Source organism: Pteropus alecto, unplaced genomic scaffold (assembly GCF_000325575.1).
Source record: "Pteropus alecto unplaced genomic scaffold, ASM32557v1 scaffold338, whole genome shotgun sequence".
Lineage (NCBI taxonomy): Eukaryota > Metazoa > Chordata > Mammalia > Chiroptera > Pteropodidae > Pteropus > Pteropus alecto.
In genome coordinates, this window is record NW_006441995.1 from 39,650 (window position 1) to 56,847 (window position 17,198).

Sequence of the window (17,198 nt, forward strand, 5' to 3'; positions counted from 1 at the left end):
TATGGCTTCTTATCAAATATGTTATATATCTCATAATGTCATTCATTTTACGATTAAATGACATGTAGGAAGCTGACTGAAATAGATTAAGACCCTCGTTTATTTTCTTATAGGATATATGCCTTTCCTGACCACTTTAATGACACTTTTACAAACTGTAAAGGTCCATCTCCATCATTGTGTCATGGCAATCACTATACATTACTTAATATAACTTCTATACCCACACTTCAATGAAAAATATTGCCAACAATCAATATTAAACTTGTAATAACAAAGGAACAAATTCTATGCACATATTACTATCGGTTTATGGTCAATATGTCCATAAAAATGGAAAGAAGTTGAGAAGACTTTAGTCACAGGCTGTTCTCATACTTTTCTAATGCTTTCATCATAATATTATAGAAATTTATATTTTGAAGGAAAATATGTGAGAATATGATTTAATTACCTTTTTAAGTATTGTGTCAACACATTTTCTCAGTGGGTGGTTATACTTGATGCTTTCATTCACTTTACGAACCTCCTATAAAAACAGTAATAGAAATGAAAATATTTCCACTTCTATAGATCAGATATTTCAAATGAGAATGTTCTAGGTACTGTATACATATATTCTCACGAGTTTAATTTCAACCCAAATTACTTAGCATATACATGAAGTATCATTTATTGAATAAAAGTTCTCATGAACACAAGTAAAATATGTACAAAGTTATATAATAGCTATATCTATACCCTAGATTTACTCCTTTATCACTTGCTTACTTGGTACACAAGGATGAATAGCATCATAAAAAAGTCATGAAGGATCAGACAAACTTTGTGATCCTAAAAGAAAAGGACTGTGTTCCTTTACTTTGCTCATCAAGCTGAATTATCTCATAACCTAAAATACAGTGAAGAAACCAGAAGAAGCAGAACAGGTCACCAATGTCACAAAGCACCTGCTCCTTTCCAATGAAAGAATACTCCACAGAAATCACAACTAAGGAGTCATTCCATATGTTTATTAAAAGCATGCTACAGGCCAGCACTGTGCTATATGTAAGGTCACCACAATCCATACTAGAGGGTAGGGTGGGAAGACATGATGTTATAGGTCTCTAAGATTAGTGTCTAGTGATGAACCAATTAAATAAGCTATTGCATGAGTACGAAAGGTATAAAGGGGTTAGGGAGAAGAATCATGAGAAGCAGTAGTTCTAAAAGAATCAATATTCTATAATATTAATGAAATTTTTAAAATGTTGGAACCACTGTTCTAGACAAAATAAATGACATGTTCAAAGGCTGGGAAGCAAGGCAGAACTGACCAGAATATTAAAAAAAAAAAAATTCTGATTATAGGGTAGAGAATGGCCTTAGGGTATACAAAACTGGAGGCCGGGAAACCATCTGGCATATAGACAAAGTTATGAAAAAATATGTGTAACTTATATTACAAAAAATCATTACCCTTAATATATGGAGCGCTCTTGCAAGTCAACAAGAAAACGGAAAAACACAGAAGAAATACAACTGGCCAATAAATGTCTGAAAAGATATTCAAGCTGGCTAAAAGCAATTACAAATTGAGAACAATTCTTACAAAATTATAAAAAATTGGTATTATGTAATGAGGTAAGACTGTGGGGAAACACGTCCCCACAGACAACAGTAAAATGTGGAGGTAATTTAGCAATATCCATCAAAACTATAAATATGCAGACCCTATGAATAATCTGTACCAAAAGACATTGCTCCTATGAAGGAGCTTATTAGCTTAATGAGAAAAATACATTATTCAGAGAGAAATGGTGAGGAAACTGCTGTATAATTTAGTGTGGGAGACTTCATGATGAACTGATTATAGAAAATGAGATAAACATGAGGGGTCAGTCCATCAAAGGAAGGGACAAGAATATTCCAGTTAGAGGGACAGCATGTACAAAGGGCTTCAAGCAGAAGTGAACAAGGACTTTCGAGGAACTAAAAGAAGTCCAGCGTGAGCAGAGGGAAAAGAGTAAGGGCCTGAGAAGTACTTGCCCAGGCTGAAGGAGTAAGAGCACAGCATCCAGAAGTCCTTATGAAGTCTATTCTGTGATCACTGAGTGAGGCCTAACCATGGAGTAACAAGGTAAGAATTGGAGTTTTCAAAGGTGCTTGAAACATTACAATTTTCCATTACTAAGCTGCCTTAAAGTTTTACTGGCTTGCCAGCACAACTTTGAAAATGAACTATACAGTCTGGTTATATACTATATATGAAATATCATATTTTTCCTTTACATTCTTTAGCCATATTAAACCAAAATTAGTACTGAAACAGTTAACTATTGATATTTGCTATATTTGTATTAAAATTAAGTTTCCTTTAAAAGTTCCTAATTTTTATAAAGTGTGGAAAGTATTTGAAATATTAGCTTATTTTCTTCATATAAAACATAATTTTGAGCTCTGTCATTACTGTGCCTAATCAATTTACTAGGCAGGCCAGACAACATCCATCAAATTGGGCTAATAGGCAATTTTCAATAGAAATAAATGGCTGATTGTCCCTCTCCAAACTCCTCTACCTCGAAAAATGACAAAAGGTAGAGGTGATTTCTTAGGCCATCTAGCAGATATCTTTTGAATGGTCTGATGGCTTTTAAGTTTTACTCATGCTTCAAAGAAAAGTAATAGATACACGGATGTAAACATTCACTTCAGAGAGAAGCATAAACACACTAAACTGGTTTTTATAAAATTGCATTTGGAAGATTCTACGGAGAGTTGAAAAATATAATAATTAACTACCACTCCTCTCCCCACCAAAAAAGGTGATTAAACTTTGTGGTCTTTTAAAAGATGTATTCAAAGCCCATGTAGTTTAAGTTTTCTCTCAAAGTAAATTATTCATATTTTTGCTCCATGCTTTATTCTGCACACCTCCATCAGACTGATCATCCTACACCACAGAATCATGTCACTTCCCTGCTTGCAAGGTGTCGATGATTCCTCACTGCTTTTGAATATAGTCTGGACTTTTCAGTCTGACATTCAAGGCCCTACTTTCTGTCTACAACCTATCTTTCAAACCTCACAAGTTTTATCTTTCCAACATAAACTTTATACTCAGTTAATCTGATTTAAAAACCTCCTGATATCTGACTGGAATGCTGCCAGTTATAAAAAATTCACCCATCCTTCAAGACTCAGGTCATATTTCACCCCTTCCTCTGATCTCTATTCATAACTGAAATCTCTCTATACTAGGGCATCCCCTTTGTATAATTCATATCACATTTACCCTAAACTATAAAGGACTGCACAGTTCTCCACTCCAGGTAGTTAGTATCTGAATGGCCAGTTCTGCATAGCACTTAACATGAGAAGAAGACAAAATATTAAATAATGAAAAAATTTTCTTTTCAAGTTTATAAATTTTCAGATATTCAGAAAACCAGAAAAGATCCCAAGTTCCCTTGAAATACACAGACAAAAAAATTCATACCTGAAAAATTATACATTTTTAAAGGGCAGGAGAAGGGGCTGGAGTTCTGCTATCTATGTGGACCTGTTGCTATTTTCAAAACATCCATTAAGAAGAACAGTTTCTTACAATATATAAATGTATCAAATTAACATTTTATATACCTTAAATTTACATGATGTTACATATCAAATATATTCAATAAAAAAAAGTGGTTTCTTATTTACATGGAAAATTTTCTCCTAGCTAAAACTTTTTAAATCTCTCACAACTTAAATCTATACTAAAATAGCAAAGAAAGCATCAATGCCAATCCTAATTTTCCACATTCTATTCCTAAGTAGAGGCCTCTTACTCACAACAACAACAAAAACAAATCTATCTTTATGCAGACAATGAAGACTCCTCCCAGCAAAATCCAGACCTTAAGTAATAAATTGGATTTACATTCGTTGAAGGAATATTGAATGAGCTGGTGAAATCCACATTCCTCAAATCTAAAATGATTAAATTTGATACCAACTTTTGAGGGGAACGCTATCAATTTAAATTATCTTCTTTTAATTATTTTATTATCAAATAGAAATTTTCAAATATTTTTTCAAAAAAATTCTTGATAGATGATTAGATAAAGAAGATGTGGTACATACATACAATGAAATATTAGTCATAAGATGAAATACTGCCATTTGTGACAACATGGATAGATCTTGAGATTATCATGCTAAATGAAATAAGTCAGGCAGGAAACGTTGAGAATCATATGATTTGACTCATATGTGGGATATAAAACTGAAAGTAACAAATGAACAAGACAAACAAAAAAAAATCTCACAGACACAGACAACAGTTTAGTGATTACCAAAGGAAAAGGGGTGGGGGAGGTAGATAACGATAAAGGAGGTCAAATATATGATGATGGCAGATTTGACTTTGGGTGGTAAACACACAATGTAATATACAGATGATGTATTATTGAATTGTACACTTGAAACCTATATAATTTTATTATCCAATGTCATCCCAATGTAATGGCCTGCTGAAATGTGAAAGGGTTAAAGAATAATTAAAACCTGAAACTGGACAAAGGAAGTCTATAACTTAGGCTTAGTTTCTGGAACCCCTAACCACATTCTGTTAATCATGAAACTTGTAACAATGAGCTCATACGCTAACTGCCAATTTTAGCCTGTGTAACCCTGCTTGCTTGCATGGCATGAAAAATAATCAATTGTATATAAGCTGAATATTACTGTTTGGCCATCGCCCATGGGAACACTGGCTACTGTCCATGGGAACATAGGCAATCACCCATAGGAACATAACATTCTAACACAAGCTTTCTGCTTCTGTACTTCCCTCTTGCACACCTGACCAGTGGGTTGACAGGTAGTGAACAGGAGAAAGATGGACCTTTGTGTTTAAGACAGAATGAGGAATGGGATTTGGGGCTTAAAAACCTTGTATCTTGGCATTTCGTGGCTGCTCCTTTGCAAGGACAGCCACCGGCTAATAAACTGTCTCCTGGTTAAGAGCACTCAAGTTGGGTCTGGTTATTCTGGACACAACACCCAATAAATTTAATAAAAAAAAACTTTAAAAAAAGGTCCTTATCACACTTAATGGAGAAACACTAAGACTATCTCACTAAAGTAAAAATCAAGATAAAAATGTAGACTATTACGTAAAAAAAAAATTCAAATTTTCAAATATAAAAGTTATCAAATATGAATTATCTTCTTTTGAAAAATGTAATAATATCCATCATCTACCTGAGGAAATGTAATAGATTACTATTTATATGAGATATACTCCTGCATTTTGAATCAATGTTTTCTGCTACAGTTCTTACATGTCATAGGGAATAAATGCTGAAAAGTCAACATAAACATTTTCAATCACAGTACACATTCTTTTGTTCATTTATTTACTCACTTAAAAATGGTTGCCAAGTGTCTATGAGTCTGGAAGACCAGGGAAGGTGTTATGGGTTAAATTGTGTCTCCTCCAAAATTCATATGTTGGGAGTCCCAAACCCCAGTACTTCAAAATGTCATCTTATTTGAAAATAGGACTATTACAAATATAATTAGTTAAAATAAGATAAGGTCATACTGGAGTAGGGTGGGCCCCTAAACTAATAAGACTGTGTCCTTATGAAAAGGGGAAATTTGGACACAGATAGGCACACGGGGAGAATACCATGTGAATATGAAGGGAGAGATCTAACAAGCCAAGGAACACTGAAAACTGCTGGCAAACCACCAGAAGTTGAGAGTCATGGTAGAGATTCTCCCTGTAGTTCTTTGAAGGAACCAACCCTGCTGACATCTTGATCTTGGACTTTTAGCCTAGAGGACTGTGAGACAACACATTTCTGTTGTCTAAACCACCCAGTTTGTGGTACTTTGTTATGGCAGCACTAGGAAACTAATACAGAAGAATTCTCCACTTATGTTGAGACTTGAAAATAAAATAGGAATTAGCTAAAGAGAGTGGAGAAAAGAGCATTCTGAGTTTGGGAATCACATGCTCTAAGACAGAAAAGAGAAGCAATGAATGTAATGGTTATAGTAGGGGTTGGCTCACCAGATCAAATCTAGCCACATGTCCTTGTTTGGAACATGTCCTTGCTCATTCATTTATATACTGTCTATGACTGCTTTCATGCTACAGTGACAGAGGGGTCACAACAAAGACCATGTGGCATACAAAGCCTAAAATATTTACTAGCTGGTCTTTAACAGAAAGTTTGCCAATCCCTGTTAAAGCATGAACTAAAGTCAGACTACCTAGCTCTATCGCTTACTAGCTGTGTGAATATGAGAAACTTAACCTGTGCCTTGTTTTTTTTTTTCATTTGTAAAATGAGGATTTAAAGAATCCTTCCTAAGGCTGTTATGATAATATATTAATATATGTAAAGTTCTTAGAAAGTCACTAGTAAATAAGTAAGTCTATATACTTGTTTGCTATTATCACCATTAAAAAGTGTGAGGAACCAAAGGTGACCAGTATGAGGAAGACAGAGGCTAGAGATAAAGATGGAGAGCTAAACATGAGGCAAACTGTTTTTCGATAGGCCACATTAAAACATTTTGGAGTTTATTCTAACATAAATGAAAAACCTTCAACATCAGGTTTTAAGTTAGAGAGTGAGTAACATCATTAGAATGGTTTTTTCCCAGAAGAGTAAAATGTGAGGAGACTACAACAATTGCTTTTTAAATCAATAACCAAATAATTATTCAACAGTAAAATTTTATAATTTGTTGTATATTACTGAAATTTATACTTTCAACAATTTTGTGAAGTTAGTTCAAGTCACCTGCATTTTATGAGTAAAATGAAATGCCTTATTAAGATTACAGATAGGAAACAAAAGTTACTGATACAAATTCCCTTAAATATTGTTCTCTAAAGAGGTTTCCAGATTTGGTGGGATTACTTTGGGTCAAGCTTTCAGGAAGAAGTGTCCTCTGATTGCTAATTTTCACTTCCACTATGTCAAGGTAACCATATAATTTATCATCTAATCCAGAAGACTTTAAAGAGTAAAAGAGGGCACTACTAGAAGTTAACCAAAGACAACAAGTATAACCCTGCACTGTTGAATATATTCTCCCTAAATCTTTGTCAGTTAGATGATGGAGATGACATCTCATAAAGCTGAGCTGCCAATATGAAGTCATCCTAGTGGATGAGACATTCTTAAGGATTGCACATTACCAAATTTTCAGCCTAAAGCACATCAATGTGCTAACGACAAAAACAACAAATCAACAGTGTATTCAAGAGGAGACACACACAACGTGCTACTGACTGTAAGGTTTAAATTTGCTTACCTCCATGACATCTTCTAGAGTCTCTTCCGCATCTGCTTTCTCTGTCATCAACTTGGCTGCCTTAAAATAAGTTTTCATAAGTAGATAACCTCTTTTTGCTCCATTCCAGTATGACCGAGGAATTTCTACCAAACCATACCCTAACAATAACACAAGAAGAAACAGACCCCATGTATTTGCAGCAGCTATTCCAATTGTCTGAAGCTGGTTCCTAAGAGAAAAAAAAAAAACATAAGCAGATAACAGATAGGTAAAATTTCCCCACAAAAATGTGAAATGAAACTACTGTCAAATGGTTTTTCATATATCAACCACCATAAAAGATGGCTAAAATTTTATGTGAAAAAACTAGACTGCAGAAACAGACTTTAACACAGGAAACACTGCTTCTATTATAGTTAATATTAAAATCTAGGATAGTTCATGGGAAAAATTATCCTGAAGGAAACATATTTTTCATTAGGTGCTTTCTTACTCAATATTAACCAAGAAAAGCCTGAAAAAAATTTTAACTTGTTTTGAGGCAGACCCATGAAAATCTCAGGAATGCAACAGGGAGGACTATCACTATTATCCTATTCCTAAATTTTTCAGATCTAGCTCTTCACATATATTACAGATCACAAGTACAATACAGACTTCCATTTTATTGCAATGTCTAAATCTAACATTAAAGAGAAATATGCCCTCAAACTAGTCAGAAGAAAAAAGTTCACAAGTTCCCATGAAAAAGAAAACTAGATATTTTGTCATATACAAAATTTGAAAGCCCATAAAAAATCATGAGGGTTAATACTTTTAACATACAGCAATTAGACAAAGCATTAGTCTTTTGTCTAATAGCTACATTTAAAGATGTTATTCCATATTTTCCTTCCTAGTAATATGTGTTATTCAGATATTCTTTTGGGGGACTCTATAAAACTATACCTTGATATAGTTTTGACTCAATGAAATGTCTATTTACTATACCTTGGGACTGTATAAAACTATACCTTGATAAAGATATGACTCAATGAAATGTCTATTTACCTATATGAGATAAAAATTAATTTTTAAAAATGGAAATATACACAGAAGCAATGTTAAGACAATTTTTCTTACCATTCTAAGTGCAAATGTGGGTTTACGGCTACATAAATTAAAAATGCTCCAAAAATCAGCAAATAGGTGCCATAATAGATTGCATTCTCAATCAGTGCAGTTTTAATCTTTCCAGTTATGGAAAACCCTCCTGATCTTGCATACGACTGCATAAAAGGTAAAAGAATCCTAAACAGTTGGAAAAAATATGATTAAAAAACACACTTGTTATGTCTGTATAATCTCAAAATACCAGAAATACATGAACCTCAATTTTAATGTATAGTTCTTTTCACAAACAAATATGATTTTGATTAATTATTAATAACAAATAAATTGTAATAGATTGAACATTTTGTAACATTAAATTTGGGGGGAAACAAAGCACATTCCTAGGAAAGCTGCAATGACCAGCAGAGAATATAACAGTGTGAGTGACTTATGATGAGTCTAAAAGAAGGACTTTAAAACCTTTATGAAGAATTTGGATTCATCCAAAGAATAATGAGGAATCATTATTTTTTTAAAAGAATGGAGACTATCAAATTTAGTTTTCTAAAGACTGACAGGACTTCTGCATGGAGAATGGACTTACGGGGAACAAAACTGAACTATTTGGGAGAGGGTAAGGGGTGGTGGTATGGTAAAAAAGCAGAAGGAGAGAAGACTGGTTGTCAACATATTGATTTTGAAGTACCTAAGACACATTCTAAAAGAGCTGTACAGGAAGTAGTTGACTATCCAGCTTCAGAGTTCAAGAGAGAGGTTTAAAAATACAGATAGATTGGGAGTCATCATCATATCAATGGTACTGAAATAACATCAGTAGATGAATGAGATCTGGAAGGGTGCATATATAGAACGAGAAGGAAAGAAATGAGACTGACTTCTGAGAAATATTTATTTTTAAAGGAGAGGCAGAGGAAACAAGGGGAGGAGAGGCCAGCAAAGGAGACTGATATAGAACGGTAGAAATGTATGGAAGATAACTAAGGGGTATGTATTGAGTAAAAACCAGAAGAAAGTGTTTGAAAGTGGAGAGAGAAAACAAAAGTGGAGTAGAGAAGTGGGGTTAGAAAACAGAGTTCAATGGATTGAGGAACGAGTAAGCAGTGAGTAAATGGAGACACTAAATGCAGACAATTCATTTAAGAAATCTGACAGGGTAGGATAAACTATGGTGTTCATAAAGTGAAATATTTTACAGAAATGAAACAGAAAACAATACTGATACATATAACACAACATAGAAGAATCTTCCAAATGTATACGCCAAAAAAAAAAAAGAGACTAAAAAGGTACATATTGTGTAATTCCATGTTTATAAAGTTAAAAAACAGGCAAAACTAATCAGTGGCAGTAAAAAGTCAGAATCGTGGTTCCTTTGGGGAGGGTAATGGCTGGGAGAGGGTTATGAGGGAAGCTTCCAGGGACATTGATAATGTTCATTATCATCATCTGAGTGCTAGTTATATGAGTGTATTCACTAAAAAAAGCCAAACTAAATGCAATCTGTGCACTTTTCTGTACTAATTTATACTTCCATAAAAAAAGTCTCAAAAAAAATTAAGATGTGATGAGAAGTAGATCACTCAGGTAGAATATGGAAAGCTAGAAAGGGCTATAAATTGAAAGAACTGTGTGTGTGTGTGTGTGTGTTAAAGGATGAGAGAATTGTGCATGCATTGCACAAATGTAGGTAAGTATATACGTAACAGGAAGCGAAGGGGATGGGTCCATATTTCAGGAACAGAGATTAATTTTAAGAGTGACTCTTTCATTCGTGGTGGGGAAAGAAGAAAGGATGGTAGGTAGACAGGTTTGTTGGTGAGAAGCAGAAAAAGCTACCATCTGATGACTTCTGTTTTCAATGTGAGGTAGAAAGTAAGGATGTTTAAGGTGAGAAGGTAATGTTTCTAGGATGAGAAAGAGGGAGGGAGGGAGAGAACGCAAGAGGGAGAGAACGCGAGAGTGAGCCACAGAGGGAACAGCAGAGGTTTGAAGTGATTAGAAAGATATGTTGTAGAGAATGAAGAGCAATTAGCCTACAGAAACAAAGCAGGAAAAGTCTGGTAATGTTGAGGACCTAGTTGAGTTCAATGAACATGAATTTACAGGGGCACTACTCTGCTGCATGAATTTTCTGTTGCAATGTTCAAGACTTCCAGTTTTAGAGCTTATTTGCCTGAGTTGCAGATTATTTGAAGTTTAAGAGCTTGGTTGCTTTAGTTGCAGAATACCTGAAGATCTCAGTAGGGACTAGATAAAATGTGAGTCTGGAGCACAGCAGAAATACAAAGCTACAGTGGATGGAGAAAAAAATTGGAATACATCACAGCTCAATGAAACCATGGCTATAATTAAACCTATGCAGAGAGAGTCAGAAAACATGATGACCAAACATGGGACCCTAGGGAACACCAGCATTTAGGAAATGGGCCACAGAAATGGAGCCCATGAAGGAAATCCAAAAGATTGGGCTAAGCAGAGAGCAAGAAAACCAGGGTATAATGATGACCTTAGGAAGAGCAGTCTCACATACTAATGGGGCTGGAAGGTCAAGAGAGAAAGCAGTAACTAGAGGGGACAAAAAAAATATTTTTCCTATCTTCTTTTTCTTGTTTGTTTCTTTTCATTTCTTTTCTTTTAAGATGGGAGAGACCTGAATAAGCAGAAAGGAAGACAATATAGATATAAGGGAAAAAAATAAGTAACACTTGAGTAAGTTCTAAAATAATGAAAGTTTGCTGAAAAAAATACTTTTTTTTTTTACTTTAGCCCAAATTGAAAAAATTCTATCCTTCACTACCACTTACCATGTCAAAAATTGTGACGTCCAATATACTACCCTCCAGAAAATTGGCATGATTCCATCAGGAATGTAACTCCATGGTTTGAAACATGGATGCTGGCTGTTTAATGACAATTTAAAGCAAATCAATAATAAATGACTACTTATATGAATTATATAATTAATTTGTACATGGCAGTTTATATTCAAATTTTAAATTATTGACTCTAACTTGGAAAATTTCATACAAAACCTAAATTTAAAGCTGACCGTCAACTAAAAAAACACATGCAAAGAGAACAAAACAGTTTTGAGGACACAATGTTCACCTAATAGACCAATAATGCAACAGTCTTTAAAAGCAAATGTATCATGATATCAAGTCTCTGATATGACTACCCTTAAAACTGATGATTATTTCTAAAATATATACGCACTCTATTTGTGGGGTTGGTTATTTTGGGCTAGGGAGGTGGGGAGGAGAAAGATATTAGGTGACTAATTCCTGGAAACTGGAACGCTAACTAATCAGTCACCATAGCATAACTCTTGTGGAGACAGATGCCAGCATCTATATATAATCCTGTTTGAACTTCCTGAAGATATGTGTATCTGACCATAGATTCTTCCATTAATAATCAATCTTCCTAGACTATAAGTATATCCTTCAGTCCAAGGGCTTCTAATATCCACAATTGCTGCTGATCAATATCCAATTTTTAATGGTACTTAAAAAGGGAGTAACATCTACATTTTAAATTTATCCTTATTCATGTTAGATTTTAAAAACAAAATGAAAGCTACATAAAGAAGTTTGCAAATACTACTTAAAGCCTTGGAAAAAGCTACAGTCAACATTTATTAGTTTTTCACTTGAAAGTTTGATATGAATTCAATACAACCTTTTGGTAATTCGAACTTTATTCATTCTTAGTCTAAAATATGACTTCAAAAGATGTGCAATATGAAAAACATATCCCACATACAGAATTCCTCATTCTTTATTACAGCTCTGTGTATTAGGCAAAAAAGAAAATGCATGCCCCATTTTTTAGATCAAGAGAGAGGCTGGGAATTAAAATAGCTTTTGGAAGTCACATTCTTAGTAAGGGGTAGAGCCAAGACTACAAAATCAGGCCTTCACCAAGTTTCTCATTAGCATCTACAGAAAGCCTTATATACCAACAAATATTTCAAATTTACTTAAGATTTAAATTTAAACAGAATACAAGGTAACTAAAAATCTACTAGGATTTTTAGGATGAGATGGAGGTAGGGGAAAGAGGGGAAAAGAATGAGGATAAATTTTTACACATATAAAATCTCGATGGTAAAAACTGAGTTTTAAAACAATTTTTCTTCTACAATATTAAAAAAAAAGATACCTTGCAACTGGGGTAGCAGGTGCAGACAATCCTGTAATGTTGCTATTCTCAGGAGGGCTTGAGTTTGCAGCAGCATGCTTGCACCGGTTGTATATCGTCTAAAGCAACAAATGCATGGTTTAATAATAAAAATCAAAAGGTTACCAAGTACTTAGAGGATATTGGAGTGTATCAACCTATTCATCCTAAATTACCTTTCTGGCTATGCTTTTTAATAATCAAATTCATATAGTAAAATTTAAATTCAAACTATAAGTATAACCTTATATAATTTAGCTGTCTTAAGAACTAACATATCTCGAACATGCTTTATGATTACAGATGCCCTTTAAATTGTGAAAATCAGTATCATCTTACCGTACTAACATCCAGAGGCAGTATAAAGACAATAAGAAAGCAGAGATACCAAGCTAGCAGTGTTCCGACAATCACAAGTCTATGCTGTTTCTTAAAGTCTCCATATCGATGAAGTAGAAATAATGCCAGAAAAAAGACAAAAACAATCTCGAGTCCCAAAGCTGCACCACTCATTATTGAATGTTCACTCTGACCAACCAAAGTAATTCACGTACAGGACTGAATCATATCTGTAAACTGAAAAAAAAAAAAAAAAATGCAGTATTAACATAGGAAATGACCTAATGGGAATTTCCTAAATATTTATTAATAAATTAATAAATTCTTTGGAAAACTAACAGGCTTTATGATGGACTATGAATAAGATGAAAAGGATAATTCCTACTCTCAAGTTCTTTATCTTATTTTTTAAAGCATGTCTTAAAATTTCATGCAAATTTTATCTTCTGGAAAAAAATTATCTTAACAAAAATTGCACTAGTTCTAAAAATACTACAAAATAAAAATACTAGATGTGAACAGTTTCAATGCAGTGTCATTTGGAGCTTGTTTCTTAATGGTATAACTTCTAACAATATTTTTTACAAATACACTATTGACTAGATCCTAGGAAATTAAATATTTTATAAAATAAAGTTTTCTAAGTCATCCATAACTCATTACTTAAAATTCTCTAAAAGAGAGAGAGGAAGAGACAGATTATTTTAAAGCCAAGAATAGATTAAGTGGTTAAGCAATAGCTCGATGTAGGATGTACTGATAAAAACCGTGACAAGCTTCAGGATCTAGCTTTAAAAAAATATCATTCAATGTGAATTTAACATAATTATTATCTGAAAATTCCTTTATGGTTTGACTTACTTATTTGCCTGAAATTGTCCAGTGTAAGGAATATGACAATCATAGAAAAAGACTATTAGAGATTACAAAGAAAATGCTAACGTATGGCAGAACCAAATGATGAAATATTACTGAAGTATAAGAAATGATGTTTGTCAAGATTATTTAATAACATTAGAAAATTGCCAAAACATTAATTTAAAAACTAGATTCACACATTTTTACATATTACGCATAAAAAATAAGACAACAATGAAATATATACAGATATCAATAATAGTTAGGTGTAAGATTATGGGCATAAGCAAATAACAAAATCAGTTATAAACTTACTAGTAGCTAATAATATTTTTTACTATGGCTGTCAATTTTTCAGTATGATTCACAGCCAGTACTTTAAATGATGTAGATAAGTGAACAGAATTATGGATCCTTTATTCTAGTAATAAATGATTTGTTACATCTCCCCCCATACTCACTGTATTAGTCTTCTATTGCTGTTGTAAACAACTACTATAAACACCACCACCCATATTTCATAGTTTATATGGGTCAGATACCTCATAGTTTCTGTGGGTCAGAAGTTTAGGCACAGTGTGGCTGAAATGAGTTCTCAAAATTGAAATCAAGGTGTCAGCAGGATTGTGTTCCTCTCTGGAGATTCTGGGAAAGAATACATTTCTAAATTCATTCACGCTACTGGCAAAATTCGGTTTGCTATGGTTATAGGATAGAGATTCTCATTTCCTTGCTGGCTGTCAGCTGGCATTTGCCCTTAGCTCTAGAGGCCTCTTTCCAGTCTTTGCCTGTGGCCCTGTGTATCGCAGAACCCGAAATGAATGGCTTGTCAAATCCTTCTCATTCTTGGAATCTGACTCTTTTCCGCCTTTAGCTGGGAGAAAACTCTGCTTTTAAGGGCTCATCTGATCTCACTAGGTCATCTGGATAAGCTAGTCATATTTATTGGTTCCAGGAATTAAGGCCTATTTATTAGTTCCAGGAATTAAGGCATAGGGGTCTATTAGTCTGTTTACTACATCATCTATTTCTGTTAAAGCAAAACTCCTATTGTGTTGTTATGATACAAGGTTAGGCATACAGGTCCCATGAAGTTGGAAATGAAAACTGGGGTTTCCCTAACCAGATAGGAGAAAATAATAGTTTTAAAGTCCATAATCTTTAACCTTGTACCTAAATTCAAGTGATAGCAGAATGATAGCACTTTTTTTTTTTACAGTCCAGAACGATAGTACTTTCCAAGTTTCCATATGAATTTCTATAGCCTGTTTTGGTTATTTCAGCTGAATAACTTTCTGTTTGAAGCTAGGGATGCCTTCTTTTCTTCTCTATCTGATTTAGTTACTTGTATATTAAATTCATAAAATAACTGTAAATTAAAATCTAATAAAAATAAACTGAACAACTCAAGTTTGGCTTATAAAAAAACTCACTGCCAGTGAGGGCAGCAATTTGGCAATATGTATCAAAGACCTTAAAAAGGTACATACCCATTGTTCTAGCAATTCCTCTTCAAATAAAGAAAAACCAAAATGGGAATAAAAAGTTACCTACAATATTATTTTTCACAGCAGCATTATTTAAACATGAAAACATAGAAACAACTTAAATATTTGTATTAAATAGTCCAGGAAGTTTTAAATATATCCACTAGTCTCACTGTTGTCCATTGCCTTTTTGAGAAAAGCAGCCGAGGGTTTCATAAATCACTAATCCTGTTAACCAAGTAATGACTGTTGGGAGCAGAGACCCGTGCCTGAGTCAAGAACTACCTAACAGAAACACTCCAGTGCAGAGAGTGATTAAAGGAGCCCACCAAATTCCACCAGGCCAGAAGAAAGGTGAGATCCAGAGAGACACTTTAAATATGTCAAAAGAGACATGGGTGGGATCTGAGGAAGTATATATAAGAATCACACAAATATGCATGGACAAGTATACACCAAAATGCTAACAGTGGTTGTCACAAAGCTATAAAGAGGTGACTTCCATTTCCTTTGTGCTTTCTTGTGTGTGTGCTTCTAATTTTTAATAATGAGCATGTATTGTTTTGTAATTTAAAAATTATTTAAAAATCAATATAGTAATATAAAAGTAAAACACATAGCAACTAGAAAAAATTTTTTTGCTGTGGTGTTGTGATGAAAATTACAACTATTTTAAAATACAAATGTTTTATTATACCATGGTAAATCTGGGTTCCAAATATCAACTCAATTTAATAATTGTGTAACTTCATGCAATTTAAGTTGTTAAATGAGGATAACCACCTCGCACAGATTGCTATGAAGATCAAATGAGATATAAAAGTAAAACACCAAGTAGGAGTTCCAGAATAGGTCTTCAATAAATGCTTGTTGCTAATCTCTACCTCCCTCATATCATGGGCTTCTAAAAGACAACTAGTTACCCCAATGGTCACAAAGCATAGTTTTACCCTATGGTCTTTCCCCAAAAAAGCTATGAATGGATACCCATTGCTTTTGCTCTTCGTTCTCTGTGGTTACCACAGCCTGGGCTCACCCTCATCCCTATAGAACAAAAACTGATCTTTGCTCACAGAAATTGCTCCCCTTGCCTTACCTGACGAACTGGGATTACCCCCCCAGATCTATATGGTAGCCCAAATACCCCTTCATCTAACCATTGTAAAGAGACAAAACACCTCTTAGAGCCATATCAAAAAGATATATTTGACACACCAATGTCATATAGAAGGACAATGCCATTCTTCTAGGCAGATAATCAAAATGCAGGTGGATCAAAATGGATCATTTGCTGAACTGTGAACATGTGCGTTGTGCAAAAATATACTCAAAGGCAAAAGTCAAAATATGCCTCTGACCACAACAATGGTCCTAATAGTATTCCTCAAATATTAAAATAATGTTTTTACGCTAATGACAAAAATTTTTTAAAAATGCTAAAATCTGAAGGCAAATCAAAATTTAGTCCCATGTGATTAAAAATGACAAAGAGAAAGCTATCATAGGTTAGCATTAACACAACAGCAGCAAAAGTAGATTTTACTCAAAATCAAAACGCTACTTCATTCTTTCAATCAAGTTTAAGCACCTTATATGCAGGCATGTTCTACCTTTCAGTATTTCACAATACCAGTTCTAAAAGTCTTAAACATTTAAAATCCAACTCAGTCTTTTACCAATCATCGGGATATTATAGAATATTATTTTCAAATGCCTTTCATAATTAGCATGTTGTTACTGACTTGGATTACTGTTTCCTAAGTACTTATGGCTGATAATGAGTTTTCAGGCTAAACACACTTTAAGAGGAGAATTTAGAGGCTAAGAATTTGGAATTTGAAGCATTAAAAAAGAGAAAGAGATAAGAAACAGATAAGGAAGGAAGGAAGGAAGGAAGGAAGGAAGGAAGGAAGGAAGGAAGGAAGGAAGGAA

At 33.8% G+C, this 17,198-nt stretch overlaps 1 protein-coding gene across 6 annotated transcripts in view; it reads right to left on the reverse strand.

Moving 5' to 3' along the window:
* LMBRD2 (LMBR1 domain containing 2) overlaps window positions 1–17,198 on the reverse strand; it is a 40,933-nt gene that overhangs the window by 18,821 nt on the left and 4,914 nt on the right. For 2 of the 6 annotated variants that reach the window (XM_025052143.1, XM_025052144.1), the window contains exons 2-8: window positions 14,322–14,424; window positions 12,922–13,158; window positions 12,565–12,662; window positions 11,205–11,300; window positions 8,410–8,577; window positions 7,306–7,516; window positions 455–529 (exon numbers count right to left, since the gene is read on the reverse strand). In XM_025052143.1, coding sequence (XP_024907911.1) covers window positions 455–529; window positions 7,306–7,516; window positions 8,410–8,577; window positions 11,205–11,300; window positions 12,565–12,662; window positions 12,922–13,095 — 822 coding nt within the window. In that variant the 5' untranslated portion in view covers window positions 13,096–13,158; window positions 14,322–14,424. Of the gene's footprint in view, window positions 1–454; window positions 530–7,305; window positions 7,517–8,409; window positions 8,578–11,204; window positions 11,301–12,564; window positions 12,663–12,921; window positions 13,159–14,321; window positions 14,425–17,198 lie in introns of those variants that run through there. The other 4 variants (XM_025052146.1, XM_025052147.1, XM_006919483.3 and 1 more) reach the window with 2 other exon arrangements.